The sequence below is a fragment of the Larimichthys crocea genome, chromosome XXII (assembly GCF_000972845.2).
Source record: "Larimichthys crocea isolate SSNF chromosome XXII, L_crocea_2.0, whole genome shotgun sequence".
Taxonomy (NCBI): Eukaryota; Metazoa; Chordata; class Actinopteri; family Sciaenidae; genus Larimichthys; species Larimichthys crocea.
In genome coordinates, this window is record NC_040032.1 from 128786 (window position 1) to 154562 (window position 25777).

The 25777-nt window shown below is 41.7% G+C and overlaps 1 protein-coding gene across 3 annotated transcripts in view; it reads left to right on the plus strand.

Moving 5' to 3' along the window:
* Nucleotides 1-25777, plus strand: part of LOC104932451 (transcription factor COE1) — a 78192-nt gene that overhangs the window by 13344 nt on the left and 39071 nt on the right. For all 3 annotated transcript variants that reach the window (XR_003461488.1, XM_019253208.2, XM_019253209.2), the window contains exon 6: nt 996-1064. Coding sequence is in view for 2 of the 3 variants with exons in the window: in XM_019253208.2 (XP_019108753.1) it covers nt 996-1064 (69 nt within the window). In the remaining variant the exon portion in view is untranslated. The remainder of the gene's footprint in view (nt 1-995; nt 1065-25777) is intronic.

Genomic DNA, 25777 nt, shown 5'->3' on the forward strand with positions numbered 1-25777 from the left:
GAAACTAGATGTGTCACCAACTTAAAACAAGGTCCACATCAGAGCTGGATATCCAGCCTGAAGCACAGGGATGTTTTAGTGTTTGTGATGAAGAAACTGCACCGTTTGTCTGTGTTACAAACCAAAGCTGAAGAGATCTGTAACAGACACTGTGCTGTGGTTTGGTTGGGTTTAGGGAAACATCATGGTTTGGGATAAAATGATTTCTTTGTTAGGGTTAGGTGACATTTGCCATCAAGGTTACAATAATAATCATGTGCTTAAGGTTAGGAAATAATCATGCTAAAAATATCCCATACTACAGGGCTCTGTCACCTGAACATAAACATATAGTCAGTATTGTACATTTGCTGAAATAAAGGACAGTCTGACTGGACGAGCAATACCTTGATTGAAAAAAGATGGTTGGGATCTGGGGTGCATCTTTATGCTAGCAGGTGTGAAAAGAAGCTGGGTGTGTATGTGTTCACACCTTTCCCAGGCCCAGCATCGTTAGTTAAAAGAAACGAGCTACAATGTAGCAGGAACTGGTTACTGGAACTGGGAAAGACCTGTTGACCAGAGCTACAAAGTACAATTTATCCAGTTCATCCACTTGTGTGTTTCCTGACCTGTTTTAAAATTTCCGAATCTAAACTACTAACATATCACAAAATGGCTAACGTCACCAGCTGGCTAGTCTCATACAACTTGTGTATTTCTTTCACATCCTGCTTTATTCTCACTCTCCATGTCCAAGTCTATTTTTATCTGTGCTGTCAGTGTAGACCTGCTCGGCACAACAGACTTTTCCTGTTGGCCTGTTTTAGACACATTTGATCCATTCCTGTGAATTTACTGTTAAGTTCTCCACATCAGTGCAGACAAAGCACATAATACGCTGTAACACTCATTTAAACGTCTCAGTCTGAACTCCCATGTAAAGTACTGTATGTACTGTGTCTGACTCTTTTCTAACTCTGTCTTCTTCTTCTACTGCCTTTCTCTTCTTGTAGTCGGTGCTGTGACAAGAAGAGCTGCGGGAACCGTAATGAGACACCCTCAGACCCTGTTATCATCGACAGGTACTGTCTCTCACTCCGTCTCTATCTTTGTCTCTCCTACGCACACTCAAACACACACTGGTGTTGACCTGTTTGAATTACGGCGTGTTTGTGTGTTTAGATGATCCGCTGTCACTCCTGAAATAGATGCTACTTAGAAAGTATTGATAGCTTCTGATGGAAGAAGAGTGAAACATTTGAGACATGCATGAGTCAAATAGCAGGAGTCATCAGCGGTGGTGAATGGCTGAAATTTGCAGGAATTAAAGGTCCACACACATTTACATTAAGGATGTAACTGACCTGTGCAGAGGGGACATACATGCACATCAGCTACTACGTTATATCTACCAAATTCACACACATGCACGCACACATACACACTCATGCACATCTTGAGACTTGAGTAAAGAAACAGCGCACAGAGGAGTGTGTGTTTCCTCTACGTAATGCAAAACACAGAGCTGTTTACTAGTTGTCTGTCGTTTTTACTGCCACTTCTTTCCCACCTGTCTGTCTGTCTGTCTGTCTGTCTGTCTGTCTGTGTATTTCTTTCTTTCTTCCTGTCTGTCGAGGTGGGGGACTGAAGTTATCTCTCCCTGAACCCCCCCTTCCTCTCTCCCTCTCACTGTCGCTCCTGCGGCAGCACAGAAAAATGGGTCATGAGCAAAGAAAAAAGTGACAGAGAAAAACTGAAATGAGATCCAACCTCATTTTAATCTGATTTCTTCTTGGCAGTTGTTTTAACCCTCTGTGAGCAGGTTTTTCGTCTGTGAGTGTTTTTAAGAGAAGTTCACAGGGAACGGAGTGAAGGAGTGCTGATTCTGATTACTCTCAACACGCTATCAGAGAAGCCGGTGATTTCTTTCTGTTGTATCCAGTAAAATATTAAACCCATCTTAACTTAAGGAACAAAATATAGAATTTAAATACTTATATATAGAAGCATGTTACAGGGTAAAAATTCACAGAATTAGCACAACATAATAACATCACTATGGGCCTAAAACAGTGAAGTTGGGGCATCACTTTATTGTACTTTCTTTTCATCTCAGGTCAAACATGCTTCACTAGATCTTCTCAATCAAATCAAATCAAATGCTACCAAGACAAATATCACACTAGTTCTAGTCTGCATTCTAGTCAGTGTATTTGTTGTGTTTAAATAACTCTTAAATAAAAACTACAGCTATGCATCTGGTTCCAGATTTACTCTTGTCCGGTCTTCTTTTCTGTTCTTGGCTTCCTCTGTCAATGTACTCCTAGCCTCTGTCATACGTTCATGGAGGCTGCTGAGCCCAGTTACATTACCTGCTTGTTGAGCTCTGGTTCTGGCACAAGACCAGCTCCACTCCCTGTCAGCAGTCACCCATGCCCTGGACCTGAAAACCTTTCCCGGTGTTCTAAGCTTACAGTCCGAAAGCCTGGCTGACAAGCTAAGCTAACATTAGCTAACAGCACCAATGACAGCAGTTTACTGTCCATCAGGGAACTCTGTCAATCACAGAGAGGTTGTGGCGGAGCAGCCGGAGCTCAAAGTTAAATGATTACAAATCAGTGTAGCATCCAAATGATTTCAAATCTGTTATTTATTTATTTATTTATTTATTTATTTAAAAGTTACACAATGATGCTTTAATACTAAACCCTTAACACAAAATGTTAACCTATCCTCAATCCATGGAAATAAATTCCTTTCTATGTCAAACACCTTAATTCACACTTTTGGCTTTAAGGATTTTGCTCCCCTTTCTCTGTCACATCTATTTTTGTGTTTGGAGAAATCTTATGAAGTAGAACACTCGAGTCTCAAAGTTAGCTTTGATGGACCTGTTTCAAAGTTCATGTGTGTGTGTCTGTGTGTGTGTGTGTGTCTGTGTGTGCGTGTGTGTGTGTGTGTGTGTGTGTGTGTGTGTGTGTGTGTGTGTGTGTGTGTCCTATGTAAGACACAGAGTGTGAAAGCATTCATGATGGACAGCTACACATAACTGTGTTACTTATGTGTGCATTTGTGTTTGTGTGTGTGTGCAGGACATTATAGTATCTTGACACCAGAGACACATTCTTCTGTTTTTGTCGGCTATCTCAGATATCTCAGCTTACACTCCATTATATCGTCGCCTGGATATGTGTGTGTGTGTGTGTGTGTGTGTGTGTGTGTGTGTACGTGTGTGTGGGTGCATGTGTGTATGCATGTGTGGGTGGTTAGCTGTGACTTGGGCTGGGCCACTGAAAGAATAGAGGATATATTAGACACAAAGGGACACAATAATAGATATATAATTATAATGTATTCTGGAGTGTTTGGAGCATTGTTGTTGTATGACTACATTATGTGTGTGTGTGTGTGTGTGTGTGTGTGTGTTTTATGGCTGGAGGAGACGAGCATACTGAATTGTGGGAGATGTCAGGGAACTTGGTCAGGATGGAATGTCAAGGTTACCGTGGATACCGTGGGATACTTCCTGTATCCCCCCCTCCACTTCGCATTGGTTCACAGCCTTTCAGTTTAACATCTGGAACTCTGCTTTCCGACCCAAACATGTGGAGAGAGAGAGCAAAAATGTCAGAATAAGAGCTACAAGTGTGTCACTGCTTGTAAACAGACAAATATTTCTGAAGGCTAACTGAAATCACATGTCGTCATAGCTGTTTACAGTGAAAATCGCTCATGTTGTTCTATCTTATTATATTATTATTATCTACCAGTGTCAGCATTAAAAGCACTAATTCTACTTCATTATGCTTGTACTGTGCTTATGTGATATGATGTAGTAAGACTAACTACCCAGCACTGTACGATGTTTTATGCTCTCACATGTGTTTGTTAGTGATGAAAACAGAATATTCGTCCATACAATAACGTACATAATGAGTACTTTTACTTTTGATGATTGAGGTACATTTAGCTGATAACACTCCACCACTGAGTGAACGTAGCATTCAGCATCAGATCAGTGAACAGAACGGAGTTGCTCTGCATCGTGCTGTGCTCTCTTTCCATCACTCCTCTCCATTTATTTCCTTTACAGTCTGAAGTTCAACAACACACACTTTGTAAAGTTTGTAACCTGCTGTGCTGTTTTCCTGCATTGCTCTGTGTAGCTAAAAAAAGGGCAATGATTCCACTAACAAAATGTGAATCATCTCGTCTTCCTGACATTTAGGGGGAAGCCCTAATAAACAATAATAAAAGATCACTGACATCACAGTGATATTGTTCGTGCTCATAGGGTTTAGCTTTTAAGTTAAACTGAGATAAAAAAATTTTAACTTGTTTGCTGTTTTTCTGTTGATATATCTGAAAAACTTATCTCAACAAAAAAAATATTGTAAGATGAGATTTATTTTATAGAATCTTTTCTCAGGTTTATTGAGAGAATTGGTATAATTAAATTAATGATAATTATTTGTATTCAATTTCTTAATTTAGAACAGGAACTATATTTTATGGTAATAATATAAAGTTCCATTGCCTGTAGTCTAAGTGATGGTTAAGATTGGAGTGATACGATGTATTACAGTGACCACGTTCTACAGAAGACGATGTTCCTGTGTGTTTGCTTGACCTGAATCCTGAAAGTAATTTAATTTAGTAAAAGTCAAGTTCATAGTTAACACTAGAAGTAACCAGGATTACAGTGTTGTGAATTCATGGAGTACCAACAAGGACCAAATAACAGCTGAAAGCTCAGTGGTAACAAGGAGAAGTTCAGGCTCATGTTGCTGTGATTCTGGTTTGACTGTTTGTGCACTCAGATGGAAAAACCAGTGAGAGACAATGTTCTTGTCACTACATCGATGACTCCTAGTGGTTGTTTTTAGCACCTGGTCAGAAGGTGACAGAGTGTGAGTGAAGGTGGAAGGAAGTGGCCTCATGTTTTTATTGGAGGAATGAGCGCGGGATGAAGTGTACCAATAAAATCATTTCTGATTTTTCCTTTTCCATCAGCACGTACTCCCAAAATGTAATTTTGTTGTGATATTATATCAAAAAGGTGTTTATCATGCTTTAAAAGTCCAAAGCATTTGTTTGTGGTTACATAATTGTAGAAAAGACATGTTTGCATGTGATTGACAGCTCATTGCATGGTGTCATTGGGGATATCAGTTTTGTGTGCATGTGCATGTGTGTGTGTGTATGTATGTGTGTGACTGACAGCTCGCTCATGGTGCCAGCCTGTGTGTATGAATGTATGTGTGTTTATTTATGTATGTGTGTGTGTGCGTGTGGGTGGGTGTGTGTGTGCGTGTGTGTGTGTGTGTGTGTGTGTGTGTGTGTGTGTGTGGGTGTGTGTGTATGTATGTGTGTGACTGACAGCTCGCTCATGGTGCCAGCCTGTGTGTATGAATGTATGTGTGTTTATTTATGTATGTGTGTGTGTGCGTGTGTGTGTGTGTGTGTGGGAGGGTGTGTGTGTGTGTGTCTGTGCGTGTGTGTGAGAGAGTGTGTGTGGCCCAGTTAATCCATGTTGTAGCGCAGTGAGTGTCCCACTGCCTCTCGGGGTTAATATAGGGTTAACGACATGCAACGATATCCTATCATACGCCTGCTTGACTCCTAAAGAGCCACATCCACTCTCCTGCTCTTGTGTGTGTGGCTGCCATTCAGTTTCTCCTGCTTGTATCTCCTCAATCACTCAGACATCTTCATCTCCTCTTTCTCTGTTTCTTGCTCCTCCCATGCCTCCCCTTCTTCACCGCTCTCTTTCCTCCTATTCCTTTCCTCCCTTGCTCCACCTCACACTCTCTCACCCTCCTCCCTCCATCGCTCTCTGTCTGTCTCATTTTCTCTTATTCCTCTTTTGACTCTGTTTTACTCTCTCTGTGGCCCTGAGGGGTTACCTACCTCACTGCTCAGTTTGCTGCCTGTTTAGACTTCTACGATTGGCTTAATAGGCTCAGTCTGTGTGTGTGTGTGTGGTTTGAGGGGGTTATAGTCTCAGGCAGTGTGTGCTCGGGGCTCAGACCAGTGTCAAGACTTGAGGAAGGTGGTTTGAGAGTGTGTGATATTATGTGAGTGTGTGTATCTCTGTGTGTGTATGTGTGTAGGGGGGTTATGGGTACTTTTTGTGTGTCCCCTCAAAGTCTAAAGGGGCCCACATAAGCCTGAGGGGTTTAAGGGGTTCCCTATGTGTGTGTGTGTGTGCGTGTGTGTGTGCATGTGTGTGTGTGTGTGTGTGTGTGCATACATGTGTGTGTGTGTGTGTAATCTATTGGGTTAAGAGGGGTCACAGCTTGACGAAGAGATGATGAGAAAGAGAGGAAGAAGGAAGGGATGGAAAAATGATAGAAAGAGGTGAACATGATAAGAAAGCATTTACAGACAGAGCAAGAGGAAGAAAGGAGAAGGGTGAGGAGAAAGAGGAGGGGGAGAGGAGACTTGTCTAGGCAGACAGAGGAGAGAAAGGAGGTGAGCAGGAGCAGAGCAGGGTTTGTTTCAGGGGATAAGAGCTTCAGTCTGGGGAGTCCTGTCAATCAAAGAGCTCCGGGTGGGGGAGGAATGGGGGCTGTCAATCAGCTGTAAGAGGAGGGAAAGGGGGAAGAGGAGGAGGAGGGGCAGGAGGTGAAGAAAGGCTATGAAGGGAGAGAGGGGGATCTTCTAAACGATCTCTTCATCTTCTCTGCCTTTGTCTTCCTCACTATGTCTCTCTCTCTCTCTCTCTCTCTCTCTCTCTCTCTCTCTCTGTCTTGTCCTAGTTACCAAAATATCTCTGCCAACCTGGTATGTCACTGTTCGCTCAACTGTCACTGTCTGACACACACACACATGCAGACACACACACACACATACATACACACACACATTTCTAAAATAGACAGTGAGATATTATGCCTTCTCCTCTATTGACCCGTCCTTGTCTCTCTTTTCCTTCTTTGCCCTCCTTTCAATCAGAGCTTCTCATCCTCTAAACTTTCATTTGCTTTATTGGCATAGACAGAGTAAGGTACAGTGTTAGCACATTAAACACTGTGCTACATATTGGCTCAGTTTGTGCCCCATGTATGTCATTTTGCATTGTAATCGTTCAATCAATCAATCTAAACTAATGACATTCCCATCAGCTCAGCTCGGCTGCATTTCTCTCTCTCTCTCTCTCTCTCTCTCTCTCATGTTGCAGTATCACTTCCTGTGTTAAAGGTCAACAGTTGCTTGGAGATGAGGACTATTGGGAATTATTCATACCATTGACTTAATGTCAGCGTTCACATTGTGTTTGTGTGTATGTGTGTGGGAGAGAGACAGAGAGAGAGAGAGAGAGGAGTATGTTTTATTCATTTTTCTCATTTAGTCCCTCAGTCTGCACCTGTCCTAGCATTTAGAAGCTCTGCATTCACATTACTTGCTGATTTAGTTTAACTGCCCACTTTAATGGACGCACACACACATATACACACACACACACCACACACACACACACACACACACACAAACTGTCTAAACTAACTGTACTCGGCTTGTTCAGGGTCAGAGCTAGAGGTTACGTTGAGAATATTGGAGCAGTAGTACATTTTTCTGTGTTTTCTCTCATTTTCATTTTCTCTTTTTTTTCTTTGTATTTGACTTTAATTTCTCTCTCCATCTCCTAACAAATACCTAAGGGCCAAGGCTACAGGCCAAGGGCAGATTGCAGAAATTCTTCTTTTGTTTGTTGGTTTTTGGTCATTTTTGCTGGAGAAGGAGATCTGTGATTGCTATCTGTGTGTTAGGGGATGGCGGCTGTGAATATTAGTAAGAAAACTGAACTGCCATGGGCTATGACTGGAGTAGAGTCCACGCAGATGTGTAATGTGTGCCTGACCCACACCCCCCAACACACATACACACACCCTTTTCCTCTTTCTATCCTCCCCCTTTCCTCCTCTTTCACCTCCCTCGTCCTCCCTTTCCTCCCTCAGGCAGGGATCACGTTACCCTAAAAGCTACAAACACAGACATGATGGCCTCATACATTCACACACATCCACACACACTCACACATTTTCCCATCTGTTCCTGTCAAAGCTGTTATGATGCCTAAGAGGCTGCCTGTTGACAAAAACTACAATTACTTTTATGCAGTGTGTGAGTGGTTCAATGGATTTATGTTCATTGTGTGTTAGTAACATTTGTGTTTGTAATTAAATTTGCTTTGGATAAGTTGAAACATTTTTTTTCATTTTAAAGGGAGAACACATTAAATGGTGCCTGTTTGGAGTGCTGTTAACTCAGTTGGTATGTGAGTGTGCACCCCATGTACGAAAAGGCTCAGTCCTTGCAGCAGCAGTCCAGGCCTCCATTCAAACCTGCATGTCATCATCAAAAAATATTGCCTGTCTTACTGCTCCCACTGACAAATCAGTCCAATAACAACTCTCAGAAAATCAATCATATCACCTTTGGAGTCAAAATTCATTCATTCCGGGTCCCCAGAGGATGAAACCTCGCTCCAACCTATTGGTATCAACTGATCCTGTTTTTCCATCTCTATCAATCAACTCTCCTTCTCCAGTATGACTGAGCCCATCTTTACTAACCAAATATCTGCAAAAATGGAATTCCCATTAACTTCTGGTAAAAATGAGCAGGATTCTTAGCTCCAGGACTGTGGGGGAGCATCTGCTGAAGCCCACTCGTGGGAGCACTCAGAAAATGACATGACATGTTTTTAGCAACTATTTTCCAACATATTTAATTTATAGAAATCTCAAATCCCATTTACACAGACTTTAAGTGTCTTTAATCTCCTGAAGATTCAGTTCAGTTCAGAGTTTTTCTGCTCTAACCAATTAGCAATGACTGATGCATTCTTCTCTCATGTCTAGTCGACATGCAAATTGCAGTAAAGTTAACATACTTTTGTTTGCCATGTTTATTTAAGAGTTGTAATTTCTGTTGACTTTTTGGGGTCTTGCTCAAGAGGATTATGTGCCCATTTTTAAACCTGCCTGAAAATCTGTGGTTGGTTCAGTTGTTCTTTCAACCAGAGGAAACAGTAAAATCAATGAGCACAAAACCAGACCGATTTGAATTGCTGAAAAAAAATCAGATATGCGGGCAGTGATTCAGAGGTCTGGGACCAGGCTATGGTACAGTTCTCCAGGGATTTATAGACCTGACACAGTGTATCGGAAATCATTTCAAGCCACAAGCATTACAGTTTACTGGATATTGTATCATGGAGGGAAAAATCAAGCCTGGGTGTCAGAAATGTAGAACAGGAGACATGATTTTATGCTAAATCTATATCAATCATCTCCATTCAGTTAACTGACTAATTAGCTGACTGACTAATTAACCTACTGACTGACTTATTTAATGACTTGGCTGATGGATCAACAAACTTGCTGACTGATTGACTCAGTGAGTGATTATGTAACCTACTACTGGACTGGATGACTTCTTCACTGTCGTGTGTGTGTGTGTGTGTGTGTGTGTGTGTGTGTGTGTGTGTGTGTGTGTGTGTGTGTGTATTCGTGTGGTATGTGGATAATCTTCTGGTGGGCGATGAGACTGTGGTTAGCAGCCTCTGGGTACCTACACACAGAGATCTCTCTCAGCGTACAGCCATTACTGGACAGCCATTAGTCTCTCTCACACACACATATGGTATCAAGGGGAAGAGTACAGAACAGCTCATTCACGATAGGTGGTTGGTTGTGGTGTGTGCACATGTGTGTGAATATCTTAAGCTCTGTCATTAAAAAGCAAACAAATTTATGATCTGGAAACTCCCTGTAGACTACACACACACACACACACACACACACACACACACACACACACAGACATACCCTTTAACAGACACACTGATGGGAGTGGGAATTTTCCCCTTACCACAAAGTGAACTGGTGGTTGAGGTGTTTTGGGAGGCAGAGCAAGGGTGTGTTTACCTACTGTATGAGAGTTTGTACAACTGTAAAAAAGAATTTGTAGAGAAGAGAGGAGAGTCAAGAGTAAATGTGCCAGCCATGCATCATTTCATTATTAATAGCCGTGTCAGAATAAAAATGCTAACCTTGTCTGATCTTACGGACGGCTGAGTCTGCAAGCACTACACTCCTGTGTGTGTGTGTGTGTGTGTGTGTGTGTGTGCTGGGGGACACTAGTCCACAATGAGGTCTTATTTCCCTTTGTTAAGGCTGTGCAGGGCGAGCTGGTGAAGTCATTGTAACCCGCACAGGTATAAATATCTGTGTGTGTGTGTGTGTGTGTGTGTGTGTTAGGAGGTAGATAACAATGCCCCTCTCGGCAGGACACTGGTGCTCTCTTCCTGGCCTGCTCTGCACGGGAAACACCGCCCCAACACACACACACACACACACACACACACACACACACACACACACGCACACACACACACACACACACACACACACACACACACACACATAAATGCATCACCACTCCCAGACTGAGCTGCGTGATCTGCACACCGTCTGTGTCGCCACGGTAACACATAGCACACGCCCAAACAAACAACAAACACTGTGTATGGCACCGCCATAGACAAAAAAACCCAAACACATATGTATATAACATATGTATATATGTGTGGTCTTTATGAAAGACCATTCAGGAACGTTACTGTTATTTCTGGTTTGGTGTGGAACTAGAAAGCTAAGCCACACACACACACACACACACACACACACTGAGGCAGGCGAATGCAGTCCTATGGAACTGCGGAGGTGTAATCTGTCAGACAGGAAGCTAGCAGGGTCAGAGGTCACCAAGCACTAATCGATTAGCCGTCAGTTAGTGCCTCGCTTGAGAGGAGAGCACAGCTGAGGCCAGATTTTCCACAGTGTGTTTGTGTGTGTGTGTGTTTCATACTGAAGGGTTTTTATGTTTTTGAGTGTATTTGTGTATTTGTGACAGCGCTGCGTGGGTGCATGTATTTCTTGGACTTATTGATCACAGAGAATTTCAACTGAATTTTTGGTCTGACCCTCCAAGGTTAAATGCTGCTCTCTCTCCCTCTTCCTCCTATTCTTTCTCTTCCCTTTCTCTCACCCTCTCTCTCTTCCACTCTGTAGCGGAGAAAGAGGGATAGAAACACTTGAACTCCGGTCACACTGAGTAGGTGTTAGCCAGCTTAAGTGTCAAACCCGCCGCTATCATCTGGGTGTTTATTTAAAATGAAAGACAGTTTGTGTGAATCTGCATTTATTCTCTGTGACCTGTGGCTTTGGCATGAATATAACTGGTCTTCTTGGAGTATTTATAATGTTTGCTTTTATGAGAAACTGCCCTGAAAGCCAAAAGGTGATGGCAACTTTGTGTTTATGTTGCTTGTTGCTGACAGACAGAAGAAGACAGACAGATAAAGAGTTCTAGCAGTATTTAAAGACGTCATGCACATTGCAATGATTATGTCCAAAAATCAGAGGAAGATATTGTTCTGATTTTTAGATTCAGATTATTTTATTTCATGTTACAGAACATAGATTGTTAGCTGAAAAATTAATCCATCTGTCACCATGTATAAATAGTTTCCAGCCATTTTCTTTTCAAACTAAGACTATTTTATTCTGTTATGTAGCCACTGTATCTGTGTTAATATTGCAGTAAAACAAGTAAAGTTCAGCTAGATTAACAAAACAGACATTTCCCTCTTCTTTAAAGTGAACTAGCTGTGCAGTTAGCTTCGATTTATTCAGGTTCAGGGATACCTTTGTATCGCAAACCTAACTTAACAGAAACAAAATCTACCTACCATCCGTTCCCTACATTTTAAAGCTCACTAATTAACACATAATATTTCATTTGTTTTGTCCATACAAAAGCCAAATAGTAAATCATTTTGCCTTTTATGTGTGCACGGCTATTTCCTGGCTCTGAACAGTTGCCAGTCAGACTCTGACTATTCCTCTGAAAACAGATAAAACAGCTGCATCGCTCTCAACTATTTTCTCAGGAAGTTTCTACGGAACAACTCCTTTTACAGAACAACACTCATTTGAGCAATCACAGATCTCCTTCTCCAAAAAAAAATAACCCAATTTCAGTATTTATTTTACTGAACTTCTTACAATCATTTTCTTTGGGATGACTATATATCCTTATCTTAAAATTCCCACTGGTTGAACATCTTTGATATGTGTCATCAAGTATTCGGGTTGCAGATAAAGCCCTCTCCAGATTAATATTAAATATATAGTTTTCCCAGTCTGTGTTTTTCAGACCTTTCGCCAGTAGAGACACATTTTGATTGGGATGTCGTATCCTGGAGTCATTAATATCTATCTAACTATGGACCATATTCTCCATTCAGATGTGCTGTGTGAGTCTGTGTCTCCCATGTCTGTGTCCCTGCGCCTAATTATGAGTCCCTCACAGTCAGTGGGTCTCATGGGAGGCTGCTAGGTGAGAGTGAGAGAGAGACATCAGGGGATTAGTTTTTTAGAAGGTTTAGAAGGTGACCACCTCATTATAAGACTACATGTTATAATGATTCGTTGTATAGAGTCTTTGTCTGTGTGTGTCTGTGTGTGTGTTTTATAATGATGCTCAGTCTCTTCCTTTGGGAGCAGAAGTGTTTGTTGTCTTTCTCGAGGGACCAGAGCCTCTGACCTTTCACCTTTCTAACTGCACCCAAACCTACATACTTAAGATTTCCCTGCTTTGAGTTACCAGTGACCTTTTCTAACTACACACACAAATACACACACACACACACACACACACACACACACACAGTCCCTTTCATGACTTGAGAGTCATTTTGGAAAAATTGCAGGTTCTTAACTGCAGCTGAAAGTCAGGTTTCTCCCCTTCAATCACTGTATGTTCATTTTATGTCTGTGTGTTTGTGTGTGCCGGCTGTTAAGCAGTAACAGATAGCCTGAGCACGCTGCGTGACGATGCTGTCGTTACCGTTGTGCTTCTCCGCTGATGTGTCACGGCTGATGTCACACGCTCAATTGGCCCCGCCGACAGCCGCCATCACTCAGACTGTTTACTGCACTTTTACTACAGTTATCACTCACTCGCTGTCGCCGCCGCTGTGACGGCTAGACACCCCGTGCTGCTGCCAAAGCCATGTGCTAAGATAACACCAGAGGTGTGCATTTACACACATAGACACACACGCGCAGACACACACAGTGGTTGCTGCTTGTACCCCCGTCTTGCCCATCAACGCACAGAAACACTCATTTTGGCAGGAGAGAGAGTGAGAGAGAGAGCGAGAGAGAGAGAGAGAGAGAGAGAGAGAGTGTGTGTGTTCAGAGAAGTTGGAGGAAAGAGAAAGTTAGGGGGCCCAAAACAGATTCAGTGCTGCATTGTTTTTTAATTTTGGAATCATTTTATTTTGTCTGTGCTTATTTATATCATTTATGTGAAGAGCTCTGTGGTTATTGTGGGTGCATTCAAGTACAACTACATGTACCTGTATATGTGTTTCTGCCCATATTAGTGTGTGTGTGTGTGTGTGTGTGTGTGTATGTGTGTGTGTGTGTGTGTGTGTGTGTGTGTGTGTGAATCTAGGTTATGTTTCTTATTTCCACATGATTAACTAACTCGCGTCTCTGAGACTGTTCCCTCCACCTCGGCCCGTGCCTTCCCATAAGGCCGTGTGTCAGTGGGGAGCGCTTGATTTATGCCAGCTGAATATGTAACGAGACGTTGTAAATTCACCAGCCGGGGCTACATGCATCACTATTCTGCAATGTCGTAATTTAGGTGCCACCCGCATATCTGAGATGCTAATGGGTTAAATTACTGGGTTAGTTCTGGAGATTTATACCCGGCTAACGAGAGTGGTGCAAAGGGAGAGCGATGCAGGGGGAGGAATAACTAGGGGGTGGGGTTGAGGGAGGCAGGTCGAGCAGGCGAGGCTTGAAAAAGAGGGCTTGAATACAGAGTCGAGGGAGAGGAGGAGTGCAATGGGGCAGAGGTGGAGAGATGATGTGGAGAAAGAAAGAGGAAAGACAACCACAGGAGATGTTTGGACTAAAGCGGAACCTAAAAATAGAACCTAACTTTATGTTTTCTATTTTTTATCCATCCAGGAAAAGTCAGCTTGATCTTTTTCCAGCCACAAGCTCATACAGTGAGCCTTAAAACAGCCTTCTTTCACAGCACTAGCAGGAAACGTACAGGTGTTACTAATAACATTAGCAATACATCCGTTCTATTCTAGTGTCCCCAGTAAGCCTTGACAGTAAGACAGTGAGTCAGCATGAGTAATACCAGGAAACTGAAACTGAAGCAGCTAAATGGAATTCAGCCATCCTTCATTGTGTTATACACACCTGTGTTTCCCTGACTGTGACATATTATCGCCTTACAAAGTCTTAGGGTGAACTATTTCCACAACCAGCAGACACAGAGCAACATTAGCATTCATCCTGAGTCATGTTGCTGGATACCCACAGTTTACTCTGCTTTAAGCTCTGTGTTTGGTCTCCACCAACGTGTGAGGAAAATATACAGCTTTTAAATGTTTCATTATGTTCGCCAGCTAGTTGCTAACTTTGTCCGTCTGCTGCTTGGTCTTGGGAAGGAAGCTTTTTTTTGGGTGCTGAAAACAGCTGTCTGCTTCTGGAAACAAGGCTGATGAAATTACAGAGACTGGACCTTAACAACCCGTGTCTGTGTGGATTCTCTCTGGGTACTCCGGCTTCCTCACACAGTCCAAAGACATGAACCTGAACAGGTTAATTGTTGACTCTAAATTGTCTGTAGGTGTGAATGTGAATGTGAGTGTGAATGGTTGTTTGTCTCTATGTGCCCTGTGATCTACTGGTGACTTGTCCAGGGTGTCCCCCACCTCTCACCCAAAGTCAGCTGACCCGGATGAGGAGAAGTTAACAGAAAATGGCTGGATGGATAAACCTAAACAATTAAATCAAACAAAACAACAGACTTAAAGAGGCTAAAAGGGTTAAAAATGTAAAGCTGAGGGGAACTGCAGTGACCATTTTAAGACATGTAGTAGTTTTACCCATTGTTAAAAAAGACATGAGGACTTGTTAACAGCTACACACCCAGCTCCTCTTTTATATTTCCCCAAGCAATTGTGCCAATTATAGCAACCAAATGTGACAAATGAGATAATACTCTGAAAATGTTGCATGTTGTGAGAGTCAGCAGAGGAATGACTGACATCAGGTTATAATGTTTAGGCAGTTCTTTTGTCTGCTGCAGGGTGGATGGTAATTATTGACGCAAATTAGCTTATGTACACAAACCAACACACACACACATACACTTGAACGATGCTATGTATCTTTTCATTCCTTCCCCGTGTGCTCCTTCTCCACCTCTCTCTCTTTCTACCATCTGTCTGCACTCAGTGCCAGCCGGTAATTAGTCCTTGTAAAGTCAGTGTAGTGAGGAGTCCCTGTGTTTGGATACTGCTGTCTAGTCAAACACTGGGGAAGGCGGGTGGGGGTGCTAACAGCCTGTGTTTTATCTGTCAAGTTTGCTGCTGTTATGCAACACACTTCAGGGTTAAGGTTAAATCTCAGGAGATGCGGCAGAGTGTTGTGACTTTATTTACCAGTTAAATCAGTTTGTTTGCCTCGGCGCACGGGCAGCCACACATAAATGGATAGAGGATGTAATTTGTGTGTTTTATTTTATGTTAATTCTTGCCTTTGAACATCTTGCCCATGTGGAGTAGCTGTTTATTTACACGCTGTTTGTGTTCAGCTAAAATGAGTCAGTAACATCGAACATACCTGTTTTATGTTTTTTTATTTAGGGACACTTAATGCATAAAGAAAAGTCTGACAGAACACAATAAACAACTAGTTGTAATCGTCTCAAAAACTTCAGCTTACTACAAATGTATTACAAAATACATTGTCCATGTATTCTGAGGACATAAATATCAGTCATTTTAAATATACTTTAACAATAACTGAAGTTAACATTTTTTTATTTTGATGTAACTTTCATACACTGTGTAATTAAGTGATTGTGAATCAGTAACACAAGTGAACGTGTTTTGTTTCCTTTTGTACCACTACTTACCTCAGACATGTTGGACATCATGACCCAAAAACATTACTCCCAGTTGTAATCATCTCATTTAGTCTTGGAAACTAGAAAAAGTTTGTTTTTGGCAGCTTTTTTCCTCTATATATTTTTAATTAGTCTCATAGGAAAACTCAAAAAACTTTATTTTCTTAGTTTTGGCAACATTATTTTTAGTTACAAAGCCTTTCTGGTAAGACAGATCAGGGGACTGTGGGCAACCTCATTAGCAATTAGACACAGTCCACATTTTAAGTACATATATTATTTTGAAATTAAAATAAAGGTTGAACGTGATTACTAAAATTGTAAATACTACAAATCTATTTGCAAATATGTGATTTCATTTTGACCTACTAAAATTATGCTAATGCATTTTGCATGTTTTACAAATCAATTTCACTCCAAAAAAAGTGATGCTTCTTTTTTAGACTGAGATCTCGTTTATGGCCTGTCTTACCTTACAGGACTCCAGCAAGGCCATCTTTTTCAATTGCAACAGTAACGTTGTGATCAAAAGCTGCTTATTGATAGAAATCATGCTCAATTATTTTCCTTTAAATCAGATTCCAGGTTGGAATAAAACCTTAAAAAAACATAAAAGGAATCATCCTGAAACAGATGGACAGAGACATGACATGCTAACTGTATGACATACTGTGTTAGTGTGTCAGTGAAACTCAGAGGCCCTTCACTTGGTACCACAGAGTGAGAATAGCATTTATTAATAGAACTGTTGTTATTGGTTTATGGAAATAGCACACACACACACTCACATACATGCACACACAGACACACACAGACACACACACACACACACACACACACACACACACACACACAGACAAAGAAAAAGCCCCCTAAGCAGAGCTGGGCTGAGAACAAAGCATTTGTATTTACTGTAGGCTCAGGTGACAATACATGACAAACTGAAATAGACTGGGTGGTGATCTGCACTGTGTGTGTGTGTGTGTGAGTGTGTGTGTGTGTGTGTGTGTGTGTGTGTGTTTGTTCTTCCATATAATTGCGTGTGTTTGTGTGTGGTAACACCCTGGGCAGCTCGCCCCGCAGATGAGATTTCCATTTGAACGGGAAGTGGATTGCTGCCACTTCCTGTGCAGAACACAGCCAGAACATAAATACTGTTTCATCATATACACACATACACACACACACACAGGCGGCGTAATGGTTGATGTTCTTATTCTTACAGAGCTGATTTATATATAACACTTGCACCTTTTATGTCTGTGTATACTCTGTATGTGTAAATGCAACATGACATTTCCGGACTTCCAAGACACTCAGACAATAGGTGGCAAGTCCAGACTCATGTCAGTACCTTTTCCCAGTCTGGCCTTTTGCCTTTTCTCTCCCTCCCTCCTCTTTGATCTGCCTGCTTTACATCTTTTCTTCTGTTCTGGAAAAGAAAACCATGCACAACTAAACTCTTACATTTAGTTAACACCGTAAAATGGTTTCTAAACATTATGTGAAACGTTATATTTAATCCATTTTACATAAGAAGTTCTAGTTTGTGAATTGTGTCCAGTGCAAAATTTTGAATCAACATCTTATACGACTGAAATAGATGAGACCACAGATATGTGAGGGTTTACTGTAGATAAACAGAAAGACAGGCAAGTGGGCAGGCAGATACAGTACAGACAGACAGACAGGCAGACAGACTGGCAGACAGGGTTTGTGAGTTACTGTTGTTGCTTTTTATAATTAGTTCAGGAAGCTTCGACAATCGTCTGTCAGTAAAGAGAGGCGGTATCAATCTCCGCCTGACAATAGCAGGAAAGACAAACACACACACACACACACACACACACACGAATGGAATTTGGTTGAATGCTGTGTGTGTGTGTACAGTCCAGTGTTTACTTGTGTATCTTAGTGAGAAGAGGCAGATTCCTCGTACATTTCATAGAAGCTTTAAGATGCTCAACAGAAAAGGTTGTAATCTCTCTTTCTGAGAACAAATGAAATTTTAATGATGCCTATAGACAAACTCTATCGCTGCAGCAGCAAACTGTTGGTGGGACACAACACAGAATGGAAATAGAAGCAGAATGTACAGCACCCTATAGAGAAACATATGCAACCCATATGGATTGGAAACACATGAAACTGAAGGACAACAGGAATAAAAGGATAAAAGGAGGAGTTTGTTAAGGCAAAACAATTATTTATGAAGCTGTTAGAGGCAAGAAACAGTCTTACAAAATACAAGACCGTCATCCTTCCAGGTTTCATCAAAGATTCATTTATTCAACATATGTTTGACCTATGACCTTTAATGTCACATTATGCCTGTGAAGATGCATCATCAAGCTTTCAATACGCAGAACAGCTTCAAATGTAAACAAAGCAAATGTGTGTGTAGGAGTAAAAAAAATTAAGCATTCATATATTATGAAAGATTCGTCAGCATGGGAATATAAAACATCCAGTAATTGATTTGACATACATATTATGCGTCATATTTTCAGTAACAAGAGTAAAAGGATATCTTGCACAGAAAGACTTCAGGCGGCTGTTGTAAAAAGCTGTGCACCTCAGCAGTTTATTCCCTTAACTGATAATAAATGTACAAAATCTGCCAAATTGTCTACTTTTCTCTTCACCCCTCCAACCTTCTCTCTCCCTCTGGGGCCAGAGCTCCAGCATTTAGTCAGTAAACTGCAAATGTGTTTTTTAGGAACTGTTTTACGGCGATCCCATGCTGTGTTTACGACTCCTCTCACCCGGGAGGAGAAAGGCTGAACCGGCCCAGCAAGGAGGCCATGAATACGATCCAGGAAGCTTCCTGAACTCACATGAAATCTGCTGAACCTGGACAGATTTCTCCTCCTTCCCTCCCACTCCACCCCTCGCCTCTTGCTTTTACTGCTCCTCCTATCATTTCTATCGCCTTCTTATCTTAGCCATTTATTCCGTCCTTTTCCACCAATATTGTTTCTTACCTTCTGCTCTAACTCCTCTCCTCTCCTCTCCTTCATTTCTCCCATCCTCCTCCTAATTTTTGCTCCTTCACCCCATATCCTTGGACGTATCACCATTTCCATACTATTATTCTTCCAGAAATGTGCATGTGAGTAGATATACATATACAACATATGTATGTATGCATGTGTGTCTGTCCTTGTGTATGGGCGGTTGCAGGTGTGTGTGTGTGTGTGTGTGTGTGTGTGTGTGTGTGTGTGTAAAGGTGTTCATCTCATCTCTACAGGGAGTTGAGCATCCTCAGCTTATCCTAAACACACAAGGATGAAGAAGAAGGAGGAGGAAGGAGGAGGAGGGAAGGCAGATAGAGGCATTTTCTTTGGTCTATCCAGACAGCTCAGAGCCCTCCTCCTCTTCCTCCTCCCTCCATCTCTCTTTCTCGCCCGCCACCTCCCGCTCCCTCCCTCACATTAATTCAGCGAGGTACTAAATATTTCTTTTAGTAGAAAAAGCGATTTCTCTCCGTGCCTCGCTGGGGCTGCCACTGCGCTCGCCAGCACTTTCACCCTCTTTGCACACCTCACCCCTCACCCCTGCACACATGGGAAGTGCTTTTTTTATGGACTAGCCAGAATTATAAATGTTCAGCTGTGTTTATGGCTTATTAGGCAGTTACAGGAAGGAGGGGAGCATGTGTTTTATTGGCTTAATTGGGAAAGAACAGCTTTCTTGCTGCATTAGCACTATTTTCCTCTCATCAACGGCCTTGGCTGGCGAGGCGGCACTCTGTGCAGTCAGAGGTGCCCTCGCTGTGCCATTCTTTCTGCTGAGGACAAGGAAAGGGCTTCTGTGTTTGTTTGCATGTGTGTGTGTGTGTGTGGGTGTGTGTGCACGTGTGTTGCAGAAAACAAAATGTGTGAGTCTGAGCTAAACATGAACAAACACAACTAAACAACTGAATAAAATCCTTTCTGTCATGTGAATGTGAGGTAAATGTTCATATAGATGCTTTCTAGAGGTAAGAGTGTAAGTGTGTGTGTGTGTGTGTGTGTGTGTGTGTGTGTGTGTGTGTGTGTGTGTGTGTGTGTGTGTGTGTTTGCGAGCAGGCATTTGTCCTGGTACTTGACTGTGAAGCTGCTCCTTTCATTTGTCACGGGTAGAGATGATCCTGGATGCTCCTTTGAGTCTGATAACACAGAGCGATCTTGTAATGTGTTTTATCTCTTTTTCTTTCCCTCCCTCCCTCCTCCCACCACCCCATCCCTCCTCAATCCCTTTAATTCTCAACTCTCTCACCTCCCCTCCCTCTTCGGCGTGTGCTGCGCTCTGTTGCTCCCCCAGCATCTGAGGTGGAGTCTAAACAGCCGAGTTATTTATTGTGATGTTTTCATGGCCGCCTGGTTTAAATAACAGTTTGGTCTCTCTGCAATCCTCCCTCTCATCTCTCTGTCTTTATTCTCTCTTTTTTTTGCTGTCTGCTCTGTCGCTTTTTTTCTTGCTCTCTCCTCTTTCTCTCTCTTTCACACACACACACACACACACACACACACACACACACACACCCCTCCTCCCATCATGCACTGGATAATGGTACATTGTTAACGGGCTGTCTATTGTTTGGGTTGTGTTCTTGGCTAAGTGGAGGGTGAATAGTTTTTAGATGACAAACATGTAAACTCGCTGCCAGCCATTCTGATCTGCTGGGCTGGAGCTAGTTATACACAGAGCCGTGTGAAGCCCACTTACCCTCAATCACTGGAGATTTACAGTTATAAGAGGTGTGTGTGCGCCTTTGAGTGTTGGTATGTTTTTTGTGACACCAATAAGCCTGCGAGTTTGAGATACAATACTTGGCTTCACTGATTGGCATTTAAAAGTTGTTGTGCCAAACTGACAGTGTAGTTCAGATTCTCCGTTTACAGATGAAAGTTGTAACTCTCATCACTCTCATCTCCAGGGACAGACAGTAGCTGTTAACCAGTGACGACACAGCTCCATAACACAAATCGTAGTCGATTAACAACAACTTTATTTCATTATCAGCAACTCTTTATGCAAAGATTCTAAGTTATGATTGTTGAGGGTTTTTTTTTTACTTTTTGAGATTTATTCTCAGAATTCTCTGTAATTTCTTTGAGGTGCCTTCAACCTGGCTCCATCCATAAAGGTTAAATTGTCATTTTTAGGACTAACGCTGTGTTTGCATTGAAAATTGAATGGAGCTGAAGAATTTTACCCAATGATAATAAATCAAATTTACCTTGTGTTTTATTGATGTGACTACAAACACTAGTGATGATGTGTTTACATTTAGATCCTGTATTTGTTTTGATTTTATGACATCTATCCATAATATACTGTACCAACGTAATACTGACCATCAATTATTAAGATAGAGTAAAGAATGAGAGCTGAGCAAAGATATCAAATTATCATGTGGGAATAGCAAATCAAAGCCAAATAATCTGGTTTGAAACTAGTTTTCCATTTCCATTAGTTTCATGTAATCTAAATGGAGTCCAGAGCAAATATTGGGTATTATTTACATCTCATCTTTCTCTGCTTCACTGCCACACACTAACTTGTGCTGATCAAATATACTTTTGATTGCAAATAAGACAGTCCCAATAAATACGCCTATATATACATATATATATGTATATATTATATATATATATATCTATATTATTATATATATATATATATATGTCTACCACTGACCTACCACAGACCTCCAGAAACACATCTTCTCTCTCTCTCTCTAGACCTAGATCTATCACAGTTGAGTGATGCACATGTGATTGTGTGTCCATACACACACACACAAACACACACATACACACACATAGCATTTATGTCAGCAGCTCCATCGTGGATGTGATGGAGGGTGTGAAGCTGCATTTTAATGGGTGATTATGTTTTATGTTTTCTCTACAATGACCCGCACTGGCTGACCAATATTGTTCCCCTCCCATCCCACCCCTCACACACACCCATATACATTTCCACCACTATGACTACCCCCCTCTGTAATATCCGTCCACCATATGCCATATCTCACTAGAACCACCTTCTCACACACACACACATGCACACAGTGCTTCCATTCACCTCCCCAGCCCCCTCCCCTCTCACCCTGGGCTGTGTTGGGGTGACACCAGGTGCTGTCCTCTCTCCTTGGGGCATAGAGGAGCGTGACTTAACTATCAGTCTTTATAGTCGGACATTCTCCTCTCTATTACCTACTTATGGAAAGGTCAACCAGCATGAATAGGAAGGTTAGAAGCACTCATGATGTAAAACTCACGCTGCTCTTCTCTCCTCCTCCTCTCTACATGCCCTGTCAGCACTCTTCACTCCTTACCTTCCCTAATCTGACACACAGAATAAGTGCGATAGAAAGACAGACAGAGAGACTGACAGGACTCTGTCAAAATCACATTCTGTCAGCGTGTAAAGAGAGGAGGAGGAGGAGGAGAGAGAGATACCACTCCTCTATCAGTGCTGAGTGGCAGAGCGGGACAAAGGAGAAATTATTTTGAATTCTGGGGAGCATTAGCATGACTATAGATGCATTAAAATGCTAGATAGTGGGAGCAGAGGGAAGAGGGGAGATGGGTGAGGGAGAGTGCATGGGAGAGGGGGTAAGTGGAGGGTGGAGCATGATGTATGAGTGACTGTATCATACTAACTTTACTCCATTCTTGGATGCTCACTCAGTCTATTCCACAGTTATGTCAGTTGGGGCAGTTGTGACAATGGGAATATGTGAAAGGGGAATCAATTTTGATCACATGACCTAGCAGGCATGGTGTGGTTGTGGAACTTTGGGCAACTGTTAGCTTTCATGAACACCTCAATCATCCATCTTGTGGAGAGTAAACTAAACCAGAAATAGAAAGAATGTGAAGAGAAGAAGATGATACATTTCTTTTCTAGGCATCGCCAATATTTTAAATATAGAATGCTCATGAAATACCCACCCAGGTCACCTCTCCCTCTCTTTTCATCACTCTTTCCCCACTAATTCAGTTAATGTTGCCTGAGACACCTCAGATACCCCATTACATCCCCAATGGAGATTATACCGTACAAATGAATACCACAGGTCACAATGTACACACCACCTTCAGACCAGCAATAACTGAACACTGCTCAATGTATGATGTTATATATGTTACAGTGAGTCGACCATGACACAATTTGTAAATATTATGATGTTTTTCTGTCACACTGAAGTGTTTCATGGTTTTAATTAATCAGCAGGAATGTGTTTGGAATAAGAGATAATAAATGGGTAGATCAGTAACACAAATGCAGCAATAAAGAGAGCTGTAAAAAGAAATTCTTATGGTAAGAATGTCTTCATTAATTATCTTATGGAATGACCAGTCAGAAACCATCCATCACTTAAAATGTCATCGAGGTTGCCATATGTTTGGCTTATTGTATTACAAAGCTCTTTTTAGCTCCTTCTAAATATAAAACCAAACCAAAGAAAGGTGGAGTATCTTAGAAAGCAACTTTAACTCTTTACTTTAGAACTGTAAAGTTGCATGAATTGTTTTTTGGCCACTAGGGCAGAAAATAACGTATCCAAACAAGCTAGATATGGTAGACATATAACCTGGATGTGTAACCACCTGATGAATGTGCGTTACCTCCGCTTTTATGTCAAGTTTGGTCTCCACCAACACTTGAAAAAAGTGCAATGCTAACTTTATCTGTCTACTCTTGAAAATTGTGCGTGCTGTACATGATGTAGCTGGGATAAACAGTACATGTGTAGGCTATAAACAGTTGGCTACAAAGAGGAGCAAAGAGAGGGGTTATAATGGTTCAGTGCTATGAGCAACAACTTTCATGTTACATGGAGTCATTTGATTCAGTATTAATGTAAAGTAATGACTACTGGTAGCCTTAAGGAAGGTTCGTAGAGTATTAATGAACAGTTGGGTTTTCAGACTTCACACACCTGGCCGAACAGGGCCAGGGGATGCTGTGCCTATAGTTAATACTCCTAATCTCTACTGTATCTTGATTACCTTTCTGCTTTGTGCGTGTTGTTGTGTGTCCCAGTGTCTTTCACCTCACATCTGCTATTAGACTCTATGCTATTGTCTGTGTTTTAGCTGTGTGAGTTAATCTAATAAAGTGTGTGTGTGTGTGTGTGTGTGTGTGTGTGTGTGTGTGTGTGTGTGTGTGTGTGTGTGTGTGTGTGTGTGTGTGCAAATCAATAGAGATATATAATTCACTGCATGTGTGTGTGTGTGTGTGTGTGTGTGTGTGTGTGTGTGCAAATCAATAGTGATATATAATTCACTGCATCCCGGCCCCACCACTCTTTATACCCACACATACTGCCTATTTAATATTGCATGAGGACACACACACATATATACAGATGTGGGGGCAGGGGGAAAGGAATATATGTGTGTCTGTGTGTGTGTGTGTGTTTTCCCTCCTTCGGATCGCAAAAGAGGGTCTTTTACTCCCCTCTCACCTCCTCTCTCTATGTGATCTGAGTGCAGTTTTACCTCTTTAAACTTCCCTCTTTCATATACTTCCATTACTATTCCCTCTTCCTCTGTCTTTTCTAATTTTCACTCTTTTTCTTTTTCCAGCCTCAGTTTTTCTTTCTCTAGCCTGGATCTGTACCTCTCTCTCCCTCTCTCTCTCTCTCTCTCTCTCTCTCTCTCTCTCTCCCTCTCTCCGTATTGTTTTGAACCTCACCCTTGGGGTCTTCACATTCACTCTTTTTCCATGTGAATACATAAGAATTCATCTCCACATTTAAATAGCTTCAGGGTTTCCGGGACACACACACACTTATATATACACACTTCTCAGTCATGTTTATAAATCATTAGAGTTTGGGGTCACCTGGGGTCACGTCTCTCTCTCTGGCCACCGTGCTCCATCCTGATTGGTTGCTGACACTGCGGGCCACTCAGCATGCCTGTTAGCTTAGCTGTGCTTTTACCCTCACCTTGCCTCCAGTGTGTGTTTGTGTATGCTGAATTATTTAACAGTTACTGCCTCTGTGTATGTATTTCCATATGTCTATGTGTGTGTACATGTGTGTGCAGAAAAAACTCAAAGACTCATATGCCCCTCTGTCCTACTCATTGTATTTGTTAGCTTAGAGTTTCATCAGACTGAACCGTATTTTATTCACGTTCACATACAAACCAACACACGCGCAAATATATCCAAGAACACACTGTCTCCTTGTCTTCAGGGCCTCTGCATTCAGATTTCATCGGCTTATGACTCTCTATGAGTTGTGTTTTACTGCAACATGAAAGAATTGCTCCATAAACACGTTAATGGCTTTGATCACATAATGAGCTGAACAAATAGGAAACAACAGGGAGATTAAACAGAGGAGGATAAATAAACGTACGCACACTGCCTGTACCATCTCGGTTTGTCTGAGTGGGAACTAATTAGTGGTTTACGCTCTGCCATTCTTTTACACCAGCAGACTTGGCATAACAGGAAGTCGCACAGGCAATACATCTACACACACTTTGACACACCAACATATCATCGACAGTGATATTTGTCATCACGATAACATCCACCCATGACAGAGAACAAAGAAGGGGGGAACTGTTAATTGAATGAAGGCTCTAATTAAACTGGGTCATGTGTTTTTAAATTATTAATTGTTTTTCTTTGTTTAACTTGACTGGGAAAGAAACCACTCAAACAAGGATAAATGTTATTGAATCTTTTTGACAGCCTGTGGCTCTTCCACGGAGTACATTCTGACATGTCACAGTAGGAAAAGCACATGAGTGTTAATAAT